Source organism: Carettochelys insculpta, chromosome 17 (assembly GCF_033958435.1).
Source record: "Carettochelys insculpta isolate YL-2023 chromosome 17, ASM3395843v1, whole genome shotgun sequence".
Taxonomy (NCBI): domain Eukaryota; kingdom Metazoa; phylum Chordata; order Testudines; family Carettochelyidae; genus Carettochelys; species Carettochelys insculpta.
In genome coordinates, this window is record NC_134153.1 from 3,704,186 (window position 1) to 3,731,353 (window position 27,168).

Genomic DNA, 27,168 nt, shown 5'->3' on the forward strand with positions numbered 1-27,168 from the left:
GCAGAAGCAGGTAAAGGGTAACTGATGAGCAGCAGGACTCCTGCCTCACCTGGCCTCACCAGGCCCGATCGCCACCGCTCGGAGGTGTGGATCAAGGAGGCTGGCCTAGTGGTGCAGATACGGTCGCTGTGACAGCAGGCGCTTCTGTAAAAAGCCCACGTCATTCAGCTTGCCGCGGGCAGACTGATGTTCCGCAGGTTAATAAGTGATTGTCAATCCCAGCGCCACGTGCTGTTTTTATCTGAATGCAGCTTCTAATCCCCTGCACAAAGAGACGGGATGCAGGAGCCAGCGTGCAGCTCAGCTAGCCACCCGTTCGCTGCCTAGGCAGTGTCTCCGGTGAATGGGGCAAAGGGGGAACCAGGGTATTAGGGGGGATCTCCCTGCTGGAGGCACCAGGGAGCCGGCACAGATTTGGAAGTGGAGAAGACACCAGCTTTCTTTTCCCTTCCCTGCCTGTGCCTTGCAGCGGTAACAAAGACACAGCTCAGCTCCTGCTGTCACAGCAGCTTCTGTTCCCACCCTGCTGAACTGCTGGCACAAAACACGACCGAGCCGCAAGGAGAGCACAGCGCGATCAGACTGAAAGGCAGGTGCTCGGGGTTTGCCCAGACCATGAGTGTGCAGGGTCAGTGGTCTGACAACGACAAGGGCTCTTTCTTCTTTGCCACTTTGCACGTGCTGCTGGGACAGCTGAGTCCAGCAGCGCTCTGGGCTAGGCGTGTCTGAAGTAGCAGATGAATGACAGGTGCCAGCGGGGCCCAGAATTTGGAGTGCCAGGGAGCAAGGGAAAGAGGGCAGAAAAGTCAGGAACTTAAAATGAACTAAAGGGCCCCGGTGGGGAATTGTTTCAAATGCAGAACAAACCAGCAGTCCTGTAGCACTCTAAAGACAAACAAAACGATCTATGCGGCGATGAACTTCGGTGGGACAGACCCACTTCTCCAGATCAATCTCATTTCCAGTCCAGACGGACAGCTGCACAGTACAGAGGTCCAAACCCCATCGGAATTAAAAACTGACAAATCAAGTACGTAGGACTGAAGGAGGGGGTGGGGCACGTGAAGTGCCCTGCCTGAGATAATTACGATTATCAAAGGAAGGGAAGCAGGCCTTGTAATGCCTGAGGTAATTGTTGTCTTTGTTCCTACCAAGTGTGAATGTGTTGCATTTCAATATGAACCCCAGTTCACAACTCTCCTTGTGCAATCTGTTTGTAAAGTCTCTTTGTCCTAGGACGCATGTTCTTGGGTCTTTAACAGAATGGCCCACTACATTGAAATGCTCCCTGCCTGGCTGAACTGACCTTGTCAACTTGTTAGCCTCTGACAAAGGCTCACATCCCCCAGCTGATCTAACTTGTTTTTTCCTCTTTTGATAAGTACTGTTGATGCTGGGCCATTTCCACCTTGCTGAATAGACCTCGTCAGCTCTGGCCCTCCCTTTTACTGGGACCCCACTCTTTAAATATCCCTCTGAAACCACCTCCCACTCATGCATCTGATGAAGCAGGTCTTTGCCCATGAAAGCTTATGCTTCAAAATATCTGTTAGTCTATAAGTGGCGACAGGACTTCTTGTTGTTTTCGGAGATACAGGCTGACTCGGCTACCCCTCTGATACTTGACCGGCTTATGTGTATTGAGATTCCTGATGCTTGCTCTGTGTCCATTCATTCTTTGGCGAAGTGTTTGCCCGGTTTATCCAATGTACATCGTAAAGGGGCATTGCTGGCACGTAAAGGTGTATATAATATTGGTCGAGGTACATGAGAATGAGCCCTTGATCCTGTAATTAACGTGGTTAGGTCCAGTGATGGTATCCCCGGAATAAATATGTGGACAAAGTTGGCAACAGGGTTTGTTGCATGGAAGAGTTCCAGGATTGGTGTTACTGTGGTGTACCTGTGATTGCTAGGGATTGTTGCAAATGCAGGTGCCCACTGGGCCCCTTCCCCTGTGCTCTGGTGGCAGTACTCAGGAGGAGAATCGGACAAAGAAACGAGTGGGAGGTGGACCAAGGGCTTGATTTACGAGGACAGATCGAGGGAGACATACCTGCACCTTGGGTAAATGAGAGCCCAGGGGTATCGGAGCAACCAGGTGGGGAGGGAATAGCTTATCATAGAATCATAGAACGATAGAGCTGGAAGAGACCTAAAAAAGCCATCGAGTCCAGCCCCCTGCTCTAAGCAGGGCCAAACCCATCAGATCAGCCCTGCCGGGGCTTTGTCGAGGCGAGACTTAAACACCTCCAGGGATGAAGACTTTTATTGGACCAGGTTCTGTTGGTGAGAGAGCTGGTTCCCTGTCCTCTGACGGCTGTTGCGTCGGGTGTTGGGCAGATAATCTCCCAAAGCCCCTTACTACCTTCTCTCCCAGGCTCCTGCTTGGAGATGGGGGCCAAGAGGTTTGGCTCGATGCCCCCTGACATGACGGGGAGGGTAGCCCGCCCTGCCAGCCTTGGAGAGGGCCGTAACAGGCAGGGGAAGAGACTCAGGGTTATAGCCCTGCCTTCCTACACCAGCCTTCACTCTGCCTGGGCAGACCTCGAACCCTGCAGCTTTGCAACACTGGGGTTTGGATGGGCTCCTACATCAGCCAGCCCCTGCAACTGTGGGGCTGGGAGACAGCCTGGGAAAACAGAGCTGCTGCCAGGCCTGCTCTAGGGGAAGAGTGTGTCACACTCTTGCACACTTCAAATGGGTGCTTATTTGCACAGGTGTGTCGCTGGAATAGCTACCTGACAGGCCCACCGCGTGGGGAGGGACAGCTCAGAGGTTTGAGCATTGGCCTGCTAAACCCGGGGTTGTGAGCTCCATCCTTGAGGAGGCCATTTAGGGATGGGGGCAAATAGATGTCAGGGCTGGTGCTTGGTCCTGCCAAGAGGGCAGGGGACTGGACTAGATGACCTCCCAAGGTCTCTTCCAGTTCTGGGAGATGTGTATCTCCAATTAAAATAAAGGCTTCTGTTTGCGGGTGGCAGTGCTGGGCCTTGACACCCAAGGTGGGGGCAAACCTACCTTCTGTTGGACCAGCTTCTGTGCGCTGGGTGGCTTGGCGTCTGCGCTGACAGGTGCTGATTAACGCTGTGGCCGGTCTTGGCCATTCCCGGGGCTGTTTGTGTACCAGCGGGATGGGAACAGGCTGCGGGGAGATGGTGCTGACAGGCGAAAAGGGGAGGGAGTGTGGCTGGGAGCCCCCTGCAACACGGCGCTTCCTCTCTGCCTCACAGCTGCGGCTGAGAGGGCCTGGGGAGGGAGGGGAGCAGGCTGGCTCGAGGGCTGCACGGTGCAGCGTTACCAGGGCCACACACATGCCTTTGTCTGTCTGTGTCTCCCAAGCCACTAGGTTGCTGCTGTGGAGAGCAGAGGGTCTCGCCCACCTTCAGCCTTGGCATTCACCCTCCCTCCAGAGGCGCAGCAGGCGAGAGGCAGGACAACCGGGCGAGGACCTTCGGGGAAGGTGCAGCTGCTGGCAGCTCTGAACGGCACAGCCCCAAGCCCCTGGGGCGGGATGCAGCCCCTGGAGGGCTGGTGAGCTCCAGGCCGGCCCCAGGGCCATTTGCTGGCGAAGGAGCATGCCCTGAGCACATTCGGAAGTGCTGAAGAGCACCCCATGGCTCCCAGGCCTGCCTGGCGTTTGGCTTCTGTGCCTCTATCGGCTCCCAACGAGACATGGCGCTCCCGTTCCTCAGCCGGCGTTCTGTTTGGATTCCCCAGCGGGGTGGGAGGGAAAAAGGCAAAGTCTTCAACCAGAAGGCAGAGCCAGACCCAGGCACTGGAAGCTGAACTTGGACTAATTCAAATGGGTAACTGGGTGCTCTCTCTTTCTCATGGCTTTGGACCCGGGCTGGCTGCCTGTCCAGCAGATGCTGTAGTCAAGCAGGCGTTGCTAGGCTCACTACCGCAGGTAACTGGGCAAAATATGCTGCTCTGTGATAGCCAGCAGGTTGGACAGGATGATCTGATGGTGCCAGGGAGCTGGCGGGGGGGGCTAGGCCCTGCCTCACAGCCGCAGGCGGGTGTGACTCTCGCTCGGCAGGGAGAACAGAAGGGACAGTGACGCAGGGTAGAACAGACTGGTCAGCGCAGGGACCAGGAGCTGTCAGTACAATTCAGCCTTGGGAGAGGGGGCCAGGGGGTCCCCGAGCTGGGAACCTGGCCTCCGTCCTCCCTCTCCAGCCAGAGCAGACTGCCCCACCCCCCTGCCCAGCTCCCATTCAAACCAGCCAGGTTCCTCCTCCCTGCTCTGGCCTGTTGCCTGGGGAAAGGAGGTATCACCTGGTGGCTTAGGTTACAAAGAGCAGGAGCTCCCCTTGTTTACGTGTGAGAAGTCATCAAATTGACGCTCCCTTCAACTATGCTTGGATGCTGTGCCTAGGGAAACTGAGGCACATACACGGTGTTACTACAGAGCATCCGGAAACACATGGGACCTAGCCTGGGGACAAAACCCTCACACGCTGCACTGCATTGCAGACGGGCCCTTCTGTTCTTAAACTCTGTGACGCCAGCCTGGAATACCGAGCATCACAGTGGCTTCCCAATGTCCCCATAGAACAGAAGCAGTGAAGAAATGGCCCATTTCTCATTTCTGTGCATGCTTGTCCCTTTCTCATGGACCCTCAGCGCCACCGGCCAGTCTGGGAATCGGGGATGAGCTCATCGGGCCTTTCTAGGCTGCCTGACGTTCAAGGATCTCAAAGCACAAGTTAGGCCTCACCCCTGCAATGAGCTGCATAAGATCATGGCACATTCACAGGTCATTTCTCCCACCACTGAATGCAGCCATGTCTGGGGTGCAGCATTGTGGCTAGTGACCTGCATACAGCACAGTTGAGGACGGGAAGTGAAGACTACCCTCCCACTGAGTGAGGAGTAGGACCATTAGGCTGACAGGATGTGACTAGATCGAGGTGGAATTTAGCCACGGGATCATTAATGGCCAGGACCTCAGGTTTACACGTCATCGGCAAGGCTAGCCCTAAGTGATGCTGAGAAAAGCACGATGTGGTGATGACACAGCGCGAGAGGCTGCCTCGGTGAGCATGCATCAGACAGACCATTAACGTGGTTATTGGCTGACACGCAGGAGTCATGTAAAAATGCCTCGGTGCTTGGTGCGCTCTGGGAGCGGAGGTGATTGTTGTTTCGCCTTCAATAAGAGTAATCACCGATCCAGAGTTAATGCTTCCCGAGTGCCTGGTTGGTTCAACGCACCAGGCAAATTATGGCACAACCTACCCAACACAGCTGCTTCTTCCAGAGGGACTTTGTGTATTTCCATATGCCCCCAAGTAGTCACAGCCCTTTTTAGTGAGAAGAGAGGCCTCAAGCCCCAGGGGTAATGGACCGAACAGCTGTCAGGGTGTCTTGTTATTCTGATGCTTTTTAAAGTGAGGTTGGAAAAAGTTAATGTTCCGCGGCTAATAACTGTGCACGGCCCCCACAGCAGTCGAATGGGGCTGTGTTCTGTGCAGGGACGGCCGGGTTTCCTACCTCACTCACCTACAGCAGTGTTGAAGGGCAGGGTGCAGTAATTGGTGCAGCTTTCTTCCAGTTGGGGCTCCCAGGACCAAAGGGGTCATGACGGTGGTGTAAGGGGGCTGTGAGTAGGGTCACTAACCACCCAGGTTTGCCCAGCCATGACCTCCTTTTTGGTCTTCAAATCTTCCTCTGGGCAGATTTTGGAAATATTAAAAAAAAGTCTGGGATATTTTTTCTTGGTTTTCCACCAGAGAGCTGTGGACACTGTCTGGGCACCCAGTTTGGAGAGCAGCACCGGTGGTAGCAGTAGCACAGACAGAAGGGTGCTGCCTTCTGAGCTAGGTGGTCACAAAGCAATGGCCTCGGCTCACTCACGTGCCCTGCTCACATGGCAGCACCAGGGCCAGCAGCACAGGAGCATGGCAGGTGTGGTGTGGTATGGCCACCCTTCCATCTGCACTGCTGCTGGCGGTGGTTCTGCCTTCGGGCATGGGCAGCAGCGAGCAGTGGCTGCTGGCAGGTCACCCAGCTCAGCCGTCAGTGCCACCACTAGCCACAGCCCCAAAGGTAGGGTGGGATGCTCTGGTATCGCCTCCCTTCCCTCTGCACTGCAGCTAGGGGTGGGTGGCCAGAGAGCAGGTGCCACTGGCCAGGTGCCTATCTCAGAAGGCAGAGCCCCCAGCAGCAGCAGCACGAAAGGAAGGGTGTCACGGAATTTCATTGCCACTCTTCCTTCTGTGCCGTGGCTGGTGGCGGCTCTACCTCTCAAGCTGGGTGGCCGGAAAGGCAGTGGTGGAGAAGGAAGGGTGGCCTGGTGTGGTACTGCCTCCCATCCGTCTGTGCCACTGCTGAGGGCAGTGCTGAGTTACACACTGGGAGGCCGCAGAGTGTAGGTTAGATGCACCCAACACGCACAGCTGGAGTTTTTGGCAGAACAATGCGACCTCCTGAAACAAAGGTCTCCTAGCCTCACAGCTCGAGCAGCCAGCAGGATGCAGAGCAGGGGGTCGGAGCAGGTGTCAGGAGTCCAAGAGCCAGCCAAAACCCAGGTCTCATTGACTCAGGCTTTAAGGGCAGAAGGGACCATCATGATCATCCGGTCTGACTTTCTGCCCAGTGCAGGTCACAGAACCTCACCCGCCCACTCCTGTAACAGGCCCACAGTCTCAGACTCAGGCCAGGTCTACGCTAGACCTTAAAAGTCAATTGCAGATATGCAATTCCAGCTGCAGCCATCGCATAGCTGGAATCGACGTATCGACGATCGACTTACCTGGCCGTCCTCACAGAGGGAGGTTGGCGGGAGAAACTCTCCCATTGACTTCCCTTACTCCTGGCGGGAATGAGGAGCACAGGGGTCGACTGGCCGCCCCAGAGAGTTTGATTTGGCGCTTCCCCAGTAGGCCTGCGAAATCGAACCCCAGAAGATCGACCGTGACCAGGTCGGTCTCCCGGTACGTGGAGATGTGCCCTAAGTTACTGGCATCGTGACTTCAAGATGGCAAGTTACGGAGAATCCACCATTCACGCTAGTCGACGCTAGCAAGTGACCCATGTCCCATGCTGCAGAGAAAGGGAACCTGCCCCCCGCCCCCGGCTCTGCAAATCTGCCCCATTGAGAATTCCTTCCCACCCCCAAACACAGGGTCGCTCAGCCCATGAGCGTTTTGGCAAAACCCACCAGCCAAAGCCGGGGAAAGAGGTGTCTGCAGCGACTCAGCATCATGTGCTACACCTTGGAGCAGGAGCGGCATGGGGCCCTCCCTTGGCTGTGGTCTGGGCAGGGATGGTTTTACCCCATTGGGGTGCCCAGGCCGCAGTCACTAGGGAGGAAGCCCATTGAAGGTTGGGCCTTATTTGCTCCCTGGCCTTGCCCCCTGGCAGCTGTACTGGGGTCACATCTGGGAAGCTGCAAACTGCCAGCTTGCCCTCTGTGCAAGGCCTGTGCACAGAGTCACCGCTCCAAGCATCAGCCGGGCCTAGCTCTGGCCTGCTCCTTGCCTGGCCCTGCACTCGACGGCACGTGGTGGCAGGAAGGGGTTTGGGGCTCTCTCCGGTGCCTGGTCAGTGGAGTGACCAGGGGGCTGCCTCTCTCCCCTCCCCCACCAGACGCCCAGGGGCAGGCAGGGGCCTGCTGGAGGGGGTGAGGAAGGGGCGACAGACCGATGAAACCGTTGCTCGGTCTGGCAGGGGCTGTTAAGTACTCCAGGGCCTGGCTGGGTCTCGGGTGACTATTTCCCATCCAGATAAAACAGGCACCTTAGGGCTGTGTCCCCATCAGCCCGGGCCGGCAGCACCCATCGCACCTCCCACGGGCTGGGCCGCGACCCGAGACGAAGCAGGGACAAGACTGGGGAAGGGGAGCAGCAGGACCAGGTTGCGATGCCAAAGCTCCAGTGAAGGCAGTTTTTACTGGGCGGGGGGGTTTGCCAGGGGCACCGGCTCCCGGCGCCTCTCTGTATGCTGGGAACGGACCCAGGCCATGCAGCAGTGCTGCTGAATTCCCACTGCAGGAGAGACCCGCGATGGGACAGATGCTTCTCCAGCCGGCGTGTGCCCATCCACCCTGGAGGCAGAGTGTCCCCTGCCCAGGCTCCCTGGCTGCAGCTCTGGGGCGCAGTTCCCTGGGGCTCTCCGGCAGCTGGCAACTCCGTGAATGCTCTGCCTTCCCCCTCTGCCAATCAGTGGCACCGTTTGTCCTCAGCAGCCTGGGAGCCTGGGCACTGCCTGCCTACACCTGCCAGCCCCTGGCAGCCACGCACTCCACGAGAAGCCAAGGGCAGGATGTCCCAAGCCCTGGCTGAGCTTTGCTGGGGATGGGTCCGGCTTTTGGCCTTTACCCTGTGCGGGAAGCGGGTGTGTCATGTGTCTGTCCCAGGGGAGGGTCACTGCTGGGTAACATAGGGCGGGGGCTTTCTCTCACTTCTCTTCTCCTGCAAAGCGGAATCAGGCGGCCCCTTGTTGTCACGGCCTGCTCCTCTGTGCGGGCGCGGCGCAGACGAATCCCAGGCCCCTTACCTGTCCCGACGGGAAGGTATCACATCCGTTTGGCCTCTTGCCTGGGCATAAGTCGCACCTGAGAGGCTGTTGTGTGGTGTGGCTGAGCGGGGCATCACGCCCCAGAGGTGGCTGCATTTCTGCGGCGAGTGGCGTGATTCTGCAGACAGGTGCACGCTCTTGCTCATCTGTTGGTCTGGTGTCTTTATAAAGCCCCGTGAGTCACATTGCGTGTATTGCCACTGCTAGACACACCACCTGGCCTTGCATAAATGGCTGGCGAAGCTCCCTTAGGGGGCGGGGAAGGGATGTGACAGAGGGGTCCTCTGTGCTCACACACAGGACCTGCCAGGCCGTGCTAGGTGTGAGTGTGACCAGCTTCTCCGACAACGAGGCAGTGCACGAGCAGCTCCAGCGTGGCCGGCCCCCTTTCCACAGGGAAGTCTGAGCAAAGGCTGCAAGAAACAGAATCCGTCCCCTCCCCGCCAGCCTGCCTGCCCTGCCCTGGTGGAAGCAATGGCTGGTGTGAGCACTCCCCTTGGCACCTGTCTCCCTCCGGGTTGGGTTTCTGTTTGGAGTCATAGCAGAAGGTGCCTGTTATTTATAGTGCAGGGAAGTGGCACGAGGGCTCTCTCCCTGCAGCTCCTCATTTCAGTGGTCGGAAGCCCTCTTTATGTGGCCCGTTTGTAAAGGTGATTCCTCCCCAGCCTTGTTTTGTGATAGCCAGGCAGATGCACCTCAAACCCTGGGGAAGTTCCCCTCCAGATCCAGACCTGAGCTTTGTGGCTGGAGCCCTCCTGTTGCCTGGTGGATGCTGGGTCACTTTCGGCCAGGTCTGGGATTCAGCAGGGGGCCAACCCCCCAAATATTTGAGTGCAAGGAGAAGAGGGAATAGACATCTGCAGCACTGTGCAGTTCACAGCTCCTGCAAGACCTAATAGTGCAAAGGGCACCAAGCCGGCACCAGGAGACGTGGGTTCTCCTCCTGGCTCTGTCCTGTGTGGCCCTGAGTTAGTCACTTCCGTGCCTCAGTTTCCCCCGCCTCGCTTGTATATGAAGTGCAGGCTTTGGGGGCATGGGCTGTCTCTTGCCGTGTGCTTGTACAGCACCTGGTGTGGTTGGGCCCGATCTCAATGGGTCCCACAGTATTAATGCGATAATAATCCTGGTGGCAAGAGAAGGCAAAAGGTAAGAGGACCAGAAGCTCTCCTGTCTGCGGCGTGGAGGAGACGGCCGCCTGCAGTGTTCCCTGTATAAGAACTCCCTTCCCCAGGTATTCTTCCTGAGCAGGGTGGTGCGAAGGGCCCCACCTTTAATATCTTTGCCATTTGCTAATTACACACACATTCTGCAATGAGCATCATTCCTGGCGTGCCAAGTACTTCATGTGCTTTACTCACTGGTAATTAGCTAGTGCCCTTAGCGTGATTGGAAGACCTAAATGCCAGCTCCGTAGAAGTGCAAAGTATCATTAGTGCTGTGAGTGCAGCCAGAGCTGCATACTCTTGGCTGGCCCCAAGGGGGCTGGCGTGTTTCCTAGCATAGCTATGGGCTTGGTGTATGTTCCAGAGGCTGCTGCCCGCCCCAGCCTTAATTAAGGAGCCTGTTTCATCAGCTCGAGATGGCACATATCTGGCAAGTTTGTACCCACACTTGTCCCCGTTGCACATGCAGACTTTGGGGAAGGCAGGGCCTAGTCAGACAGCCAACCATCTGCCTTCGGCAACTGCAGCTCAGGCGTGCAAAGGTGCACAAGCACCTACCTTTTGCACAAGTCAGTGCGACGCTCTAACACGTGCTGCGTCGTAGGTGTGAGGCCTATGAATCCGGAGGGAGCGAACCTGCGACCTTAGGGGCTAAAGCCAGGTGCGCACAGCTAAGGCTGTAGAACAAGGACTGCCCTCTCCCTTGTGCGTGGTCTTAGTGCCTCTGGGGGTACACAGGGAAGGCTCTGTATTTGTGTCTGTTTGTGTGGGGGATGCCCCGGCAGCTACTGTCCTCCATTCTCCCTCAGTGCCTGTACAGCTGTGGCTTCTCTCCATGCAACCCCCATAATGTCCTACCCTCTTCTCCCCTGAGCAGACCAGCTCGCAAGGAACCAGGATCAGGCTCCAGCTCTGTTTGCAGGAGTTTGCCCCTTCCCTTTCTATGGCTCTCCAGCTGAAGCCATGTGGTCTCCCTGCCCTGCCAGCCAGCCAGGGCTGTGTGCTCCCTGCTTCACCGGAGGGTGTGGCTTCTCCACTCCACTCCACCTCTGGTGGCCCATTGCTCCCGGATGCCTGTTTCGGACATCTCACCCTGCTCCGGCTCAGTGGCGGAGCAGCTGGACCAGAGACTGGGGTTGCATGAACGCGAATGGAGATACGATCGCATGTCCTACGGGTGCTGATCGCTCCAGACCAGCTGTTCACACCCCCTCTGCTCCGTGCACTGACTCGGCCGCCAGTGTTAACAGAATGTGCAGGAGCAGAGGGTAGGGACTCACCATAGCAACCCTCTCTGGGGAGGTGTCAGTCCAGGGCACTGGATACCCTCCCCTGCTGGGCTCTGGAAAGCCTCCAGGATGCTTAAGGTTTCCCAAGCAGCTGAGCTGCCGCTGTGACTTGTAAAAGGTATCGGGTGAAAAGCAGCTGCTTGGGGCTCTCCGGGAGGGTCAGCTCTGCCCTGCACAGGCCTTTCTGCTTCACCTGCCACCCCGGCCGGAGTCTGGCTGGAGCATCCCCCGGGAAAGGCCTCCAGCCCGGCCCGGGAACCACCAAGAGATGGCGAAGGCACCACTGCCTGGGGAGGTGGCTCAGGGGTCAATCACCCACTCTGGGAATGGCTGGGACCTTATTTCTAGCAGGACTGTTCTTGGCTTCTGCGTCAGCCATTGGCTCTGGTTCTGCCAGTCAATTTCTCTGGGGGTGCTAGGGACACGCTGCCACCGAGTCACTTCTCTGTCCGTCCAGCCAGGAGCTTGGCCAGCCTCCTGCTCTTGGGCTTTTTGTCCAGCTCTCTGCTAATGCCTGGGGCTCTTTCCTGTGTCCCAGGGATGGGTGGGGGCTGTGGGAACACTCCAGGGGCTGATCTTTGTTTCTCCCCGCCACATCTTTCCTCCTGCCCCCACTCAGCTTCCTTCTCCCTCTGCCTCTGCCCCGAGCCAGCCCCTTGCTGCTCCTCCTTGGCTGCTGAGAGCCAGCAGTGTCTGGCCAGACTCCGGGCACGGGAGTGGGCAGGGCACCCCTCTGCTGGGGGGCGAGGGTAGTAGTGGTGGTCCCCTTGGGGTGGGAGGGGGAAGGCTAGAGTGGGACCTGGAGGGGCTCAGGTTCGACCAGGGAGCAGATGGGCGGAGCTGACAGCTGCTCCTCCGGCCCCTCCACCCGTGCACTTTGCCGATGCCCATGTGAAATGCACACACCAGAGCTGGTCGCAGCAGTCCAGAGCCGTGCTCACCAGGACTGGCCACATAGGAAACGCCGCCTCAGCTGCTACACACTCAGCCTGTTTACCTGGGCAAGGACCGTGGGGGCCCTTTCAGCTGCCGCGTAGCGCTGGGAGCTCAGCTCAAAGGCTGCCCCATTCTGGCTCATGCCTCCCGGTCTGGGCCACAGCTGCCCTGGGGCTGCAAGAGCGCAGAGCGATAGCGTCCCGGGCTCATGCAGCCATCGCCCCAAAGGTTAGCCCCAAGGCGCTGGGCATGGGGGGGGAGGGGAAGGAAGGACCTTTGTGCAGAGGTGGTGGGAGGGGGTCTGTGGTGTCTTGGCATTGGAGCAGCTGTGCCCACCCGCCCTGGCAGTGGCAAGGCCCAGGGTCTGGGCGATAGCAGGCAGCTTTCTCCAAGTGCTGGTGCGAGGGGGTGAGGAAGGGGGTTAATCGGGGGTGGGGCGGAGATCAACTCATCTAGGCCTGAGCATAGCACAGAATGGGAACGCTGCAGCCCCGTCTGCCCCAGAGGACAGCCCAGTGCAGGAGCCCAGGGGCAGCCTGGTGGAGGAGCCCAGCGGAGGAGCCCAGGGGACAGCCAGGTGGAGGAGCCCAGCCCTGCCCTGCACAGGGGGCGTGACTGGTACCCGGGCGCTTATCTGGACATCTCAGCTCCTGGCGTTTGAGCATCGCCTGTGAACAAGTGCCAAGCTCCTCACGGCCCCACCCCAAGCCTTTTCCGAGCGCCCCCTGCTAGCAAACCTGGCCGCATGGCTCTCCCCAGGGCTCACCGTCCGGGGCAGTGCTGGGCTGGGGCTTTGTGCCCTGCTGGGCTGAGCATCACCCTGATGTGCCCCAAAGCCAACCACGTCTGCGATAACGACCTGAAATCCATGGCAGGGTGTGATGGGGTTCTGGGGTCCCCCAAGCTCTGCACCCTGTCCGCAGGCAGGAGAGTCTCTCACTCAGCAGGAAAACAGCAGGTTTATTAGCCGACAGGACACAGCATCGTACAGAGGAGTCAGTGCAGCAGGCAGAGACAGCCAGTCCAATTCATGTTGGGGAGAGGAGGCCCTGAGGGGGCCCCAGAGCCGGGGCCTTGCCCCCTCCTTTGTCTCTCTCTCCCTCAGCCCAGACTAACTGCTTCCAACTCCCAGTTTCAATTCAAACCCCTCAGGCTCCACCTCCTCCTTTGTCTGCAGTACAAAGGTGTTACCTGGTTGTTAGGGTTACCCTCAGCAGGAGCCCCACACCCTCTGTGAGCCACTCACACACACACAGGTATCCCCCACTCCATCACATCTTTTCCCCCTTCCAGACCGAACTGAGCGGGGTCACTTAGCCAGTGACCTGGGGAAGTTTGGGGCCCTTCCCTCGTGATTGGGCATCGGCTGCACCCTTAGTGCTCCCCTTGATGTGCACCACCTTTATGTTATAATCCTGCTGGGAAAGGCTTTAACTCAGGAGGTTGGTATTGGCCCTTTTCATGTGATGCAGCCGGGCAAGTCCCTTTAGTTTTCTTAGGTTGGTTGGTTTTCCTGCTTCTGTCTTTGGTCCATTAGCCATGTTCTCAAGTCGGGCAGGCAGAGCCCATACAGATGCTGCAGCACCAACAGATTAAATAGTTTTTTTTTGGTCTGGGCCCTGCCCTGTCTGACCACCAGTCCATACAGCTGCTTCAGCCAATGTTTGGAATTCAGTTACAGTCCAGTAAAGGAAGGTACAAATGCTTCCACCCTTGGCATTTAGCCAGACCACCAAAATGGTTGTGTGCCTCAGTTTCCCCTTCCATGCCACACAATGGGTTTGGAATGTTCCTTCTTATGTCAGAGGTTGCAAGACTAGTTACAGGGAACAATGGTGACATTTCAGAGTTACAGACTTCTTCAACATACAACTCATGCTTCTACATCAATGTCATCATGTCACATGGCTCTTTTCAAACATTCAGTGCATGGTACAATTCTGCAGCTTTTGGGAGCAGCACCCCTTGGTTACAGCAGTCAGCGTGAGTAACAGAACAAACCCATTGCAACTGTACATTTACGTTGCTCTTTGGTAGACCACAACCTTTGTGCAACATCCTTGAGAATCTGGTATTTTGGGGATAAATGGCTGAGGCCTTTCTTAGCACCATCAAGTTCTAATCTTCTCCCTTGCCCCCTGGGGTGGAAATCTGATCTCTCTGGCTGTGCCCTCCCTTCTAACAAGAGCTGGGCCATTGATGATCTCAGGGAGACGGCCCCCTCCCAGCCAGCCTGGAAATTTGCAAACCAAACTGCTTTCTGAGAGCCGTTTTGTGAGTCCCAGACGCAGAATCCACATGAAGGAATCCCTGTTTATCCCTTACTGGCCCACCAGGCCCAAAGCTCCTTTGTCCTTCCACCGCCAACTACTGCCTCCCCATGGAATCAGAAGTTGAATCCAGTATGAGAATATGAGTGTTTCCACAATCTGGAGATGGGGAATTGCTCGCCCCCTCCTGCATCCTACAGAGACTGACTGTGCAGCTGTTTTACTTGGTTCTCACAGGGCTGCTCACACTACCTGATAGTTTTCACTTTACTTGCATCAACTTCCAATTCCTGAGAAACTTTTACCCTGCCTGCTTTGGACCCTTCCAGAGCACAGCCAGTGGTTACACACTTAGGCGGGTCCTGGCCATCAGGAGCTGAAACAAATGTCTCCCCAGGCAAAGGGCTGCTCTGGTGCTTACAGACATGCACCTTTTTTGTTCACTCTCCTTCACCTCACTCCCATTTTCTGCAGTCCCCACAGATGGGTCAGGAAAAGTTTCAGGGAAATTCTCTTCCTTAAGAGCTCCCCCAAACAACAACTTACCCATCTGGCTCCACAGGGGCACTGCTCCCTTGAGCCACAACCAGCTCCTGGGGTTCACCTACACCCAGGATCACTTCTGGCCCATTAGGCAGATTCCCACATAATCCCCCTCCAGGCAGACAGCCAGTACCACCGGACAGAAGATTAGGGTCCCTTTCCTCCCTTCTGCTACCAGATCCTTTATCTTCATCAGTTAGCATAACTCCATTGCCCATCTGTTCTTGTGTCCTGGCAAGAGGATGACTCTGGTAGGACAGAGTCCTCTCACCCCCTCCCAGTAACACCTCAGCATCAGGCAAAGAACAAGCACCAGAATCGTCTGGTCTCTGGGATTTCCTGATGATCTTAACTGGATTAGACCAAGTTAAAGCATCATCCCCCCTGAGAGACACAGAGGTAGGCCCACTTCCCATCTGGGCTTCAGCTGCCCTCAGATCCAGCTCTGGGATCTTGGCTCCATCTTGAGCCCCCACAGGCTCAGGCAAAGGATTCGCTTCCCCAGAAGCAGAAGCACTTTTCTTGTACCAAGGACCAGTGTCCTCAGCAGGGACACCACTGCCCATCCCAGAGCCATTCCCTCTGCTCCAGCCCCCATGGCTGGATTCAGAGACACACCTGGAATGCTCTTTCCTGGTGGTTCCTTCTCCAGCCACCCCAGGCTGGGGAATCTTCCTCAGACAATGGGCTAGTTTCCTCATTGGCACCTTTTCCAAACGCAGGCTCTGCTCTCTCCCCAGGCTGCTGCTGCTGTTCAACACAGACAGACAATGGGAGACACTCTCTCCTTTGTCCCAGCCTCCCGGCTGGTCTCCACACACACACAGAAGGTGGAGCAGCTTCTCTCACAGACAACTTGCCATTCCCAGTGGATCAGCTGCTTTCCTGCACAGACACACAGGCACCTTCCTCGGCCCAGGCCTGGAAAACTCTTCGCAGGTCTGTCTTGGCCACTAGTAGATGATGGGTTGGAATCGCTCCTTCCCTCCTTGAGCTGTGGCGGGCCACTCGGTTCAGAACTCCATGCAGTCCAGGGTTCCCTTCCCTGATCCGGGCTCACCTCTGCAGGATTCTCCCCAGCCCTCAGCTCCGCCACTGCACATCCACGCTGCCTTGTCCAGCTTCTTTAATCTCGATTCGGTTTCCAGGTGCTGCCACTTCACAGCGGAGTTGCTCAGCGTGGTTGCAGGCTCTCAGGCTGATGCCCTCTGCACCCCACGATTCCTGGAAGAATCCCTTCAGTGTGCCAGGCTTCTTGCGGGTCACAAGCTGCCCGGGGTTAGGCCGTAGGCCCCTCTGCCCTCTGGGACCGACTCCAACAGACTCCAACAGACTCCCAGCGGAACCCCTTCTTCAGTGTGACACCCGCTGTCAGGGACCATGAGCACCCTGTCTTGGGAAGGACTCATTCAGCGTCAGCCTCCTCAGGGGTCACTTGTTCCTGGGGGTTGGGCTCTCGGCCCCTCCACCTTCTGGGACCGACTCCAACAGATTCCCAGGAGTAACCCCTCCTCGGGTGTGACACCCCCTCTCGAGAACCACGACCACAGTTGCTTGGGTTCGGCCGCAGGCCCCTCCGCCTTGGGGAGCTGCACCTCACTGCCCTTCAGCACACCTGGGACTCGCAGGCCCCACTACTTCCGGGGCCCCGGTCACTTACTGCTGGATGCTCCATCCTCGGGGTGCAGAACATCCCACTTCTGACACCAGTGTGATGGGGTTCTGGGGTCCCCCAAGCTCTGCACCCTGTCCGCAGGCAGGAGAGTCTCTCACTCAGCAGGAAAACAGCAGGTTTATTAGCTGACAGGACACAGCGTCGTACAGAGGAGTCGGTACAGCCGGCAGAGACAGCCAGTCCCATCCATGTTGGGGAGAGGAGGCCCTGAGGGGGCCCCAGAGCCGGGGCCTTGCCCCCTCCTTGGTCTCTCTCTCCCTCAGCCCAGACTAACTGCTTCCAACTCCCAGTTTCAATTCAAACCCCTCAGGCTCCACCTCCTCCTTTGTCTGCAGTACAAAGGTGTTACCTGGTTGTTAGGGTTACCCTCAGCAGGAGCCCCACACCCTCTGTGAGCCACTCACACACACACAGGTATCCCCCACTCCATCACACAGGGGCTATTCCACAACAGCTGCCCCCAACAGCTCGGCCCCCACATGTGATGGCCACTCCCCAAAGCATCGCGAGTTGTACCGCCCACCGGGGCCCACACACCGGCGCAGCCAATGGGTTAGCGCGTCCAAAGCAGGGACCCTGTGGCCTGGCCCCAGCTGCAATCACTGTCCTGCACCACACAAGACAGGCCTGATCCTGGACGTTGGTGACCTCAAGTCAAGCAGGCAAAGGCTTGCTCAGGGCAATGCAAAGAAAGAGAGTAAATTATCAGAGGGGGAGCCGTGTTAGTGTGTGGCTGCAAAAACAGAGAGAAGTCCTGTGGCAACTTACAGACAAAGCGGTCTTATGGAGAGCTGTTAGTCTCTAAGGTGCCACAAGACTTCTTGTTGTTTTTAGTAAATTACAGGTAAACTCCCCATAGGCACAGAATCCCAGAATCCCAGAATCCTGGGGCTGGAAGGGACCTCAGGAGGTCATCGAGTCTGGCCCCCTGCCTAAAGCAGGATCAGCCCCAACTAAGTCATCCCAGCCAGGACCTTGTCAAGCCGGGACTTAAAAACCTCAATGGATGGAGATGCCATCACCTCTTCAGGCAACACATTCCAGTGCTTCACCTCCCTCCTGGGAAGTAGTTTTTCCTAATATCCAACCTACTCCTCTCCCTCTGTAACTTCAGACCGTTGCTCCTTGTTCTGCCACCTGACACCACTGAGAACAGCCTCTCTCCATCCTCTTTAGAGCTCCCCTGCAGGAAGTTGAAGGCTGCTATTAAATCACCCCTCAGTCTTCTCTTCTGTAAACTAAACAAGCCCTAATCCCTCAGCCTCTCCTCATAGGTCTTGTGCTCCAGCCCCTTCATCATTTTTGTTGCCCTCCGCTGAACCTGCTCCAGCACATCCACATCCTTTTTATACTGGGGGGCCCAAAACTGGACACAATATTCCAGTGCCACAGCAATGGTTGACTGGGCCTTTGGGTCCCTCTTGTGGCAACAGCTCAACCTTCAGGTTTATAACCCCGGTCTGAACATAATCCAGCGGGAAACAGCAGCCTCGACGTGTCAGTGTGTCTGCTCAAAGGCGACCGCTAGTCAGTTCCGGAGCACTGACGTTCCCAGGCCAGCGCCTGCTAGACTAACCGAACTCAAACTAACGTGGCGGCGCGGCCCTGGCCTGGCTTTCGAGAGGGCGTTCACGGATAACGCCGGCAGGAGGGGAGAGGCCTGAGAACTCATCTGCTCCAGACAGAGAGCAGCACAGGTGACATCCACTGCAAGAGGAACCTCACCCAGCCACAAACGGACATCTGGGTTCTGCTCTTCCACGCCAAACCCAGCTGGGGAAGTGGCTTTTACCCACGGGAATTCATGCCCAAATAAACTGGTCTCTAAGGTGCCTCAGGGCTGCTTGTTGCAGTATTTGTGCGGCTACAGACTAACACGGCCGCCCTCTCTGAGACTTGTTGCCCAGCTTCAGATCACAAGGAACTAGGGGCGCATTTTCCGCAGCTGATGTGCCGCGCAGGGTTCCTTTCAACCAGGGATCGCTGGATTGCATCCTGAGACCCTCCCACCCTCTTAGGGTGCATCGCCCCCGCCTGGAAGAGCGCGTGGCGGCGTTCGATCTCGCGGGCCTCGTGGGGCCGCCTTAAATCGAACCGTCGGAGCTCCGCCGTCGCCCTGGTACTCCAGGCAGTTGTGAGGCATTAGGGAGGTTGATGGAAGAGTTTCTCCCGCCGACCTCCCGCTGTGGGGATGGCAGGAAAAACTGATTTCTGATTCCTGCACTCCAGATACCCGACTCGCATAGCTCGAGCTGCATATTGTGAATCGATTTTTCCCCATCGTGCAGCCCTGACCTTAGATTCCCCAGGGCTGTTCTTAATGCTCAGGCTCCAACCTGGCAAGCGCCAACCAGAGCAGATTTTGCCCAATTCAGGAGTAAAGCGGGGGGGGTGCGTTTTTAGTGGCAAAGGGCTGTCGTTGCCGCCATTCCAGTGCGGGGAGAGCTCTGAGGATTGGCAACAGCTTTGTTTGGCCTGCTTGGATTCATTCCGAGTCGCGAGTCAACCGTGTGTCAGATGAGCAGCTACATGCATACCCTGGAGGCTCTGCAGCTGCAGCTAAGCAGACATACTTGGGCATCCCTGGGACTGTTCATGTGGACCTGCCGCATCGAGCTCTCCATGTGTTTGCCATGCTACAGGCCAACAGAGCAGACTGGGAGCTGGGTGCACTGGGTTCTCTTTTGGATTTCGCCACCGGGTGAAGGGTTCCCTTGAAATTTTTCCCATCCAGGGCTGGAATAAATTTTGTGATGTGCACCAAGGTCATGTGTGGATGTGCACCGCCAATAGGAACACACGCTGTCGGCTTTTGGCGCTCTGCTCTCACTGGGCGGCACCCGATTTGCTCATGGGCAGCTGCCCACGCGCTCAGCTCACAGGGAAGGCTGGCTGGCTCATCTTGGGCAAAGCCCTTCGCTGGCCTCATTGGCCCATCTGTGAGCGACAGAGCCACCTTTGTAATGCACTGGGAGTGCCTCTGCTGTGCACCCTGTGGGTATTGTTAGGGTGTTCCTTTGTAGGGTTCCTCATCATTCTTTACATGTTTCATCTGTGCAGCTGCTGATGGGGAGGGCCACGCGCGCACACACACACACACAGAGCAAATAAACAGCAAGCAGTCCTGTCGCAGCTTAAAGACTAACAATTATTAGGTCACGAGCTCTCGTGGGCAGGCAGGTGTGGGTCTTAGCCACGGACGCTCATGACCTAATAAACTTGTTCGTTTTCATGGTGCGCCAGGAACTGCTTGTTAGCTGGGAAGCTACAGACCAACCCGGCTCTCCCTCTGAGCCTCCGAAGCCAGGAAGTCCTTCAGATCCCTCCTCCTCGGTGGGCTGCCGTGCCCGATGATGACGCCTTAAGCTTGCGCAAGCTCATCGGTTGTGGACTTACATGTGGCTGAGGAGTCCAAGCCTTGACCGGCCTGGGCGTTTACAGGAGGGGCAAGGGAATTGTCCCGGCTCTGTCCGTGCGGGTGTGGCTGTGCCTTCCTTCTCGCACGAGCATCAATCAGGCGTACGCGTCGCTGCTCTTCAAAGTTATCATACGCGTGTCGTACGAGAGCGTGCCAGCCTGGTCGGCCTTCTGCACGCTGCTCTAGCTGCTTTGGCTTTAACCCAGCATGAGCAGGATTGGCCTTCACGCAGTCTTTATACCTTATGCGAAGCCTACCTGGATTCCACAGCAACTTTTTCGCCTTCAAAGAGAGTTATAGCAATTCGGGCCAGTAGAGGGCATCTGGGTCCATTCATTGTACAGTACAAAGCAGAAGTCCTACCCCTGAGGCTGTGCCTCGTAAGGGTCATGTACACCCATCTCTGTCTTTTGAGCACCTCCCAGATGTTAGCGCCAAAGAAGCACGCTGTCCCCCACCGGCAGGAGAGCTTTTCAGGCGCAGGCTGGTCGGTTGCTGCTGGCGTGGGAGGGAGATGGTGGGAAGGTGAAGTGCTTGTGGATGGACTTTAAATGGAAAATGTGAGGCTGGTGAGGAGGCTGTGAGCTCGCAGCAGTGAGTTCTGCAGCCCGGAGAGGGTGGACGTTCTGTTTCCCCTCTCCTGGGTGGTCGTGCTCGCAGAGGCAGAGGACTCTTGGCTTTGAGGTGCTAGCAGTGAGCTCCCAGCTGTCTGCGTTGCACAGCAGAGCCACAGCTGGCTCAATATAACTTTTTAAACTGCGAGAGAGCGAAGAGGTGAGACTATGTCATTGGCATGGCTCAGGAAATAGCTCAGCTGAGGCTGGAGGACAGAGGTTACAAGCCTAAGTGATAGACAGTAAGTGCTGTTTAGTCTGGCCAGGAGAATTAAAAATCTGTGATACTTTTTCAAAAGGCGATGAGACTGGAGAGGCCCCAGGTCCTCGGTATGTTTGGGGTTTTGGGGAACCTCAGCTTTAAAAAAAAGTTGGATTTGACAAAACTTTTCCAGGTTTCCTTAAACCCATGTTCCTTTAATTCCATCCATTGCTTTTCATGGAAGATGTAATGAACCAGCCAGAGATGGGCTTGGATAAGCATCTACTCAAACCTCCATCCCTGAACTTTGTGGAAGTTCTGGTTCTGTTCTTGAACCAAACCACCCAGCTCAGGCTTCCTGTGTCTTGAATCCCAGACAAATGTGGGTTTCTTCCCCCTATGTCATGCAAACGAGAGAAGCTAGTTGGACAGTGATTCTGGCTTAGCTAGAGTGATTGAGGGAATTCAAATAACAGTGGGGAAAGCTCAGCGGGTGGGTTTTGCTGTAGTGGAATGGAATTTGAACCTCAAAAAGCGTGTGTTCACTTCTAAATGTAGCACCAATTGGCTTGTGCACCCGCTGTGTATTAGACACAACAAGGTCTCTCAAAGTGATGGGTCTTATCTGCAGAGCTAAAGGGGAGATTGCAATGGACTCCCCATGCTTTTTGGAAAGTGGTCATGAGTATGCATAACTCTGAAATGCTTCATCATAGAGTCATAGACTCATAGAACCCCAGGGCTGGAAGGGACCTCAGGAGGTCATCTAGTCCAGCCCCCTGCTTCAAGCAGGATCAACCCCCACTAAGTCATCCCAGCCAAGACCTTGTCAAGCCGGGACTTAAAAACCTCCAGGGATGGAGAATCCACCACCTCTCCAGGCAACACATTCCAGTGCTTCAGCACCCTCCTGGGGAAGTAGTTTTTCCTAATATCCAACCTACACCTCCCCCTCTGTAACTTCAGACCATTGCTCCTTGTTCTGCCACCTGACACCACTGAGAGCAGTTTCTCATACACCTCTTTAGAGCTCCCCTTCAGGAAGTTGAAGGCTGCTATTAAATCACCCCTCAGTCTTCTCTTCTGCAAACTAAACAAGCCATTGGAACATCTGCAATGGGGATCAAAGTGAGATTTTCAGAGCCACCCGTGTGGTTACAACACACTCATCCCTCGCTGTACGAGCACAAGTGGTTCCCAGCTTTCTGCTCATGGGTGAAAACTCGTAAGAGAGACACTGAATTGCCATTAAAATACACACAAACGTCTCTGATTGGTCGCTAGGGCTCCTAACTGGGCAAAGGGGCGGCAGCAGGTGACGCTGCTTTAGGAAGCTAAGTGAGGCTTGGGTTTGGGTTTGGGGGTTGGGAGGGTTAAAGGCTGGGGCAGTTTGGGGCCATGAGCAGGAGGGAGGGTTAAAACCTGGAGACGGATTGGGTCCGTGGGGAGGGTGCGGGGGTCAGGCTGTGGCTGGCTGGGGCTGCGGAGCTGGCGGGGGGTTCAGGCTGTGGTGGGTTGAAGCTGCATGGAGTGGGGTTAGGCTTGTATTAGTGGGGTGGAGTTCACTCATCTAGTGAACAAAGGTAAGTACATGTGTCCCTCGTTTAAGCCAGTACTCGTAAGTAAAGCGCTCCTCTAACGAGGGCTGGGGGTACCGGTGTCCCAGTGAGGGACTTGGGCAGGCAGCAGCCTCAGCCGCTCTGGGAAATGCCCGTTCGAGGAGGATCAGTCACCAGGTGAGCCAGAGACATGCGAGTGTCCACATGGTGCCTTCCCTTTTGGGAGCGGCTCTGCCTTCCCTGGGTGAGATGGGGTCAGTGCAGAGCCTCTTCCTACCGGCTCCCTACTCAGACTGTAACTTTGATCACGGACTCCGACTAGTCTGAGCTGAACGGGGGACTAGTGGAATGGAGACCTGGAGCCAGAGACCCAGAGACCTGGAGCCTCCTGTGGAGGGATGGAGAACAAGGGAATAAACCCCCTGGTACCTCTGCTGGAGACAGTGCTGCTAACAGTGACGGCATGACTGGGAGCTGGGTAGTCCAACCAAAGAAGAGCAAGAGGGTTATTGGTGGCTACTATAAAATCCTTTATGTGGAGCTCAGACAGACGACGGGCATTACAACCCAGAGGCACCCATCACTCGTCTGGCAGGGCAGCTCTTTGAATCCCACCACCGAATACAGTGCCAGCCCTTCACAGAGGAAACTGGGTGGTTGCACCAGGCTCTGACGGCTCCCAAACCTTGTCTGAGAACTTGTTAAACTGCTTATTGTGCAATCAAACCCTGGATCTAAAAAAGCCCAGACCCTGCACAACCCAGCGTTGGAGACATGCACAAACCACACTGCGATGCCAGAGCCACCTGGCACCGGGGGCAGGATTCAGCAATAGGCCTGTGCTGGGGACATTGGCTGCTACGAATGTGGGACATTGATCTGGGAACGTCTGCGTGTGAACTCCAGGAGTCTGGCTCGCCCAGTGCGAGAGTGCACGGGGTGGATTCCTCAGCCATGCGGTGACCTGGCGTCTGTGCCGGCGTAATGCTCAGGAGCCGCACAGCGCCCTCTGCCGAAGGTCTGGGAGCGTTTGGTGCTTGTTGAAGATCAGGATGCGTCCCGGGGCGGGAGAACTCGGGCTAGGAGGGATGGGGCCCTCAGAGCCTAACAAGCTTCTGACTTTCGAACGGAAGTTTCTCTGGAAAGAGGGGAACAGAGCCTAAGCTTGGAACAGCTCTGAAGGCTGATGCTTGGGTGTGACCTTGGCCTGGCTGTGCAAGCCCCGCTGTGTCTGAAATCTTCCATGGCCAGGAAGAGGCCGGCCAGGTCAGGGTCTCCTGTAGTGGCTGAATATGTAATTTAGCACTCCTGGCTCCCTGTTAGCACTGCTGCAGGGCCAGGGGAGCTGAGCTACCTTAAGCAGACACCGAGGGCGACCCTGTTTCATGGTGCTGCTAATCAGTCCAGGTGTAGGTGTCTGGGGGACACATGGCTGGAGGGGTATTGGGGGATGGTTGGGGGGAAGACCCTTCCCATGCTTGGCAGTACTGGAGGAGTGGTCCCTCCTAGTGGAGTTGAGCTTGGGGCGCTTGTCTCAGGCTGACAGCAGCTTGCACAGGGGCTTCTTAATTACACATGTGTTGGTTTAAAAACCCACAGGGTTTCCATGCACATGGCGCTGCAGAGGCCCTGCAAGGCCCTGGACCATGAGTAGGGCTCTAAGCCAGTGGTTCCCAGCCTGGGGTCCGTGGATAGCTGGGGGTTTCCGAGGGTACTGCAGGGGGGTCTGTGGAAAAAAATAAAAGAAAAATAAAAATGATCCTAGTGTAGCACCCAGAGGTACCAAGACCTCAGCTGGGGTGAGTGAAGTCTCTACTCTACAGCCTTGGCTGAGAGCCACCTGGCCTTTAGCTCCTGTGGTAGAGTGCAGGGCTTCAGACCCTCTCCTCGTAGGTTCTATCCCCTGTGCCGTCATCCCGGGTCTGTCAGCGTTACAATAGGAAATAAGCTTTAAGTAAATGGTAAAGTGGCGACCAATTGTCCATAAATCAATGCTGTGGTTTCCTTGGCCAGCGAATGAGGTGTACCACAGAGGCTAGAGCTGGCTTTGATGGGGGTCTGCGAATGGTTTGGGGGGCGATTGGGGTTCCTACTGGTTCACAGGCTGGGAACCCCAGCTCTGGCCACAACAGGAATCCAGAGTGCTGCTAGTAACGATTCGCTCCGCTCAGCCGGAACCCAGGCCCAATGCTCCTTTGGCTGAAAATCAGGCAGTGCCGAATGAGGCACAGAACGGCCATGCACGTTTTCTAGCCTTTGAGAAGCCGTTGCTGAGAGGTGGAGCGGCTCAGGCAGTCACCCTGGAGAGGCCTGAGTGGGCTGTCACCCACGGGGTGTCGTGACAAGAACACAACAGGCCTGGAGGAAGAGGCAGACCTGCCCCCTCCTCTCCCCTGGCTCCCTGGAGGATGGAGAGCCGACGGATGTGCTGCAATAAAGCCAGCTAGACAATGGGGAGGGGTCACCAGCCTCTCGACTCCTCTTACGTGGACTTGAAACTTGTCCCCTTGGAGGGTCTGCAGAAGGGGCCAAGCCACGGCTGCGCATAGCTGTGGCCAGCAGCCATGGGTCTGCAGGGCAGTCGAGAGGAGCTCTTGCTGGGAACAAACAGCAGCAGGGCCGGCGAAGGAGGCCCTTACGCTGCTGCTGGGCCAGTCCCAGGCGACGACAGGCTCCGGTCGCCTCGCCTGGCAGGCAGTAGCTAGAGCTGCATTCGCCAGCCCCTCAGCCTGGTGGGGCCACCTTTGTGCGGAGGGATTTGGGGTGCTGCTAGGGCGCCGGGGCATGATCGCCCAGCAGCAGGGTGGGTGCACCTGCTTGCAGAGCCTGTGAGGCCGCATGGTGCAGTCACCCAGCCGGCAGTCCGCAGCAAGGGGAGCAGGGACAGGCGGTCAGGCTAGCTGCCTGGGTATGAACACACTGGGCCCCCAGGGCATGGACATGGCCCCCCCACCACCGATGCTCCCTCTGGTTTTCTCCCCGTCACATGTGGAATGAATTTTATTCAGCGCACCGAGGCCTGTGCAGACATGCACCACGGGTACAACCACATGGTGCCAGCTGTGGGAGGCCGTGGGCGCTGTGCTAATCAGCTGGGCAGCACCTGGCTCTCTCCTGGGCGGCCGCCTGTGCGCTCAGCTTACAGGGAACACTGCCCTGACCCCAGCTACTCTGCTGGTGTCGGTGCATCAGCTAACGCCAGTCTGTCTGCTCGAATGGTGACGCAGATGCAGGGTGGGCCGACCCGAAAAGGTGAGCGCGTTGTTAGCCTGGGACAGCGGCACTTAGCACAGCTCCCCAGCCACGCCCACAGCACGCCCCACTACCTAGCGCATGGACGAGTTACTGAGCAGGGGCTCGGGGGGCCTTCAGCCGTCAGAAACGCCCGGCTGGCACTAACCCTGAGCCAGCCCAGGCGGAGAGGCAGGAGCCCTGGGATGAGCTGCGTGGGTGCTGAACGCAGAGGACTTGCCAGAGGGCCCTCTCTCAATGTACTCCGCATAGCTCATAAGCCGAGCCTGCTCATTCCATCCCCTCGGCAGCCTCCCGCACCCCCTGTGGGCTGCGCTCTCCAAGCAAGGCCTGGCGCTCGCCTTGCACTGGCCGTCTGTGCGGCTGGTCGGGAGCAGGCTCGGCACTTTGGCAGGTCCCCTAGAGGGAAAGCTGGAGCTCGGCAACGGCAAACACAAGAGCAAGCCCCAAAGCAAAACCATCTCGTCTCCCCCCCGTCAGGCTTCCTCGGGATCAGCTGCTCCCAAGGCCACCTAACCAGCCGCTGCAGACAAGAGCCTGCCTTTGGGAGCAGGGCAGCATGGGGCAGCTCAGAAGCAGAGAAAACAGGGAAGGAAAAGGGTGGGGGTGTATTTGCTGGACTGTGACGAAGCCATTTCAAACCAGACCCCCTCAGCAATACTCTCCCTTGTTCCCAGCTGCCATTCAGAAGGTCTTTCTCAGCCCCTGACCAGGGGGCAGTGGGGTCTCTGTGGTCGGCCTGATTTCCCTGTAGATGATATAGCATAGAAAACACTCACATTAGTCCAAATACTCATCATTCACACCAAGGGGCCGTTGAGTTTCTAGATCTTCTGATTGCTCTTTCTTCCCCTCCTTTTGGGAGGCCCAAGGCTCCAGGCCAAGTCCTCTCTCCCCTTAGCTCCAGGTCTTCCTCCTTTGCCTTGTGCTGGAGTGCCAGGCATTGGGTTACAAGAGCCCTGCTCCTGCGAGGATGTGTCCCTCCTCCTTTGCCATCAGCTGCTGGTCTAATGGTTCCAGGATGGATTCTCGCCTGCCAGTCCGGAGGCCTGGAACCTGGCTTGCCGTCTGCCCCAACGTCCTCCCAGTCTGGGGCGCTAGAAGTCTGAAGGTCTTATCATCATGCGGGTGCCCTTGAGAGAGTAGCTGGGCCCCTGGAAATAGTGCCACCTGACGCCGTTGAGCTTCCGGGCGCTGTGTTTGGCGGGGTAGTAGATGCCGTTCAGGTTCGACAGACCACAGGCGTCAAACCACCAACCTGAGCGGGGGACACAGAGGAGAAAGGTTAGAGAACTTACCACGTGGAGTCCGCACCCCGGACAGAGCTGGGAACTGCTGGGCTCTGCGGTCGGTTTGGTGCTCATCACAGGGCTGCTCTGGGGAGCGTAGGCGGTCGCCATTACCCCAACCGGCCTAGACATGAGGCACGGAGAGCGTAAAACACAGAGCACAGGCGTCCCGGCGGGTCAGACATCCACTGCTCCGGGGGCTCGGAGAATGGAACAGATCAAAAGAGCTGGGGGGCTTGGGGGGAAACGTTTTGTGGTGTCGGGAAGAGTTGGTCCAAATTCAAACCCTCCGAAAGTGAGAAAAAGAAACCAGGCCTGAGCTCTCCTGCCTGCAGCAGAGCCCGTGTTGCCAGTGGCAGTGGGGCGAGCAGTAACTGGATCCTGCCCCACTGGCTTCCATGGGCCAGGATGAAGCTGGGTAGGGTGGGGTGT

General features: G+C 56.8%; 1 protein-coding gene across 2 annotated transcripts in view; it reads right to left on the reverse strand.

The window, feature by feature from the left end:
- Positions 1 to 22,713: 22,713 nt before the first annotated feature.
- The window catches only part of ANGPT4 (angiopoietin 4), a 46,035-nt gene continuing 41,580 nt past the window's right edge, over positions 22,714 to 27,168 (reverse strand). For both annotated transcript variants that reach the window (XM_075011885.1, XM_075011884.1), the window contains exon 9: positions 22,714 to 26,705. In XM_075011885.1, coding sequence (XP_074867986.1) covers positions 26,545 to 26,705 — 161 coding nt within the window. In that variant the 3' untranslated portion in view covers positions 22,714 to 26,544. The remainder of the gene's footprint in view (positions 26,706 to 27,168) is intronic.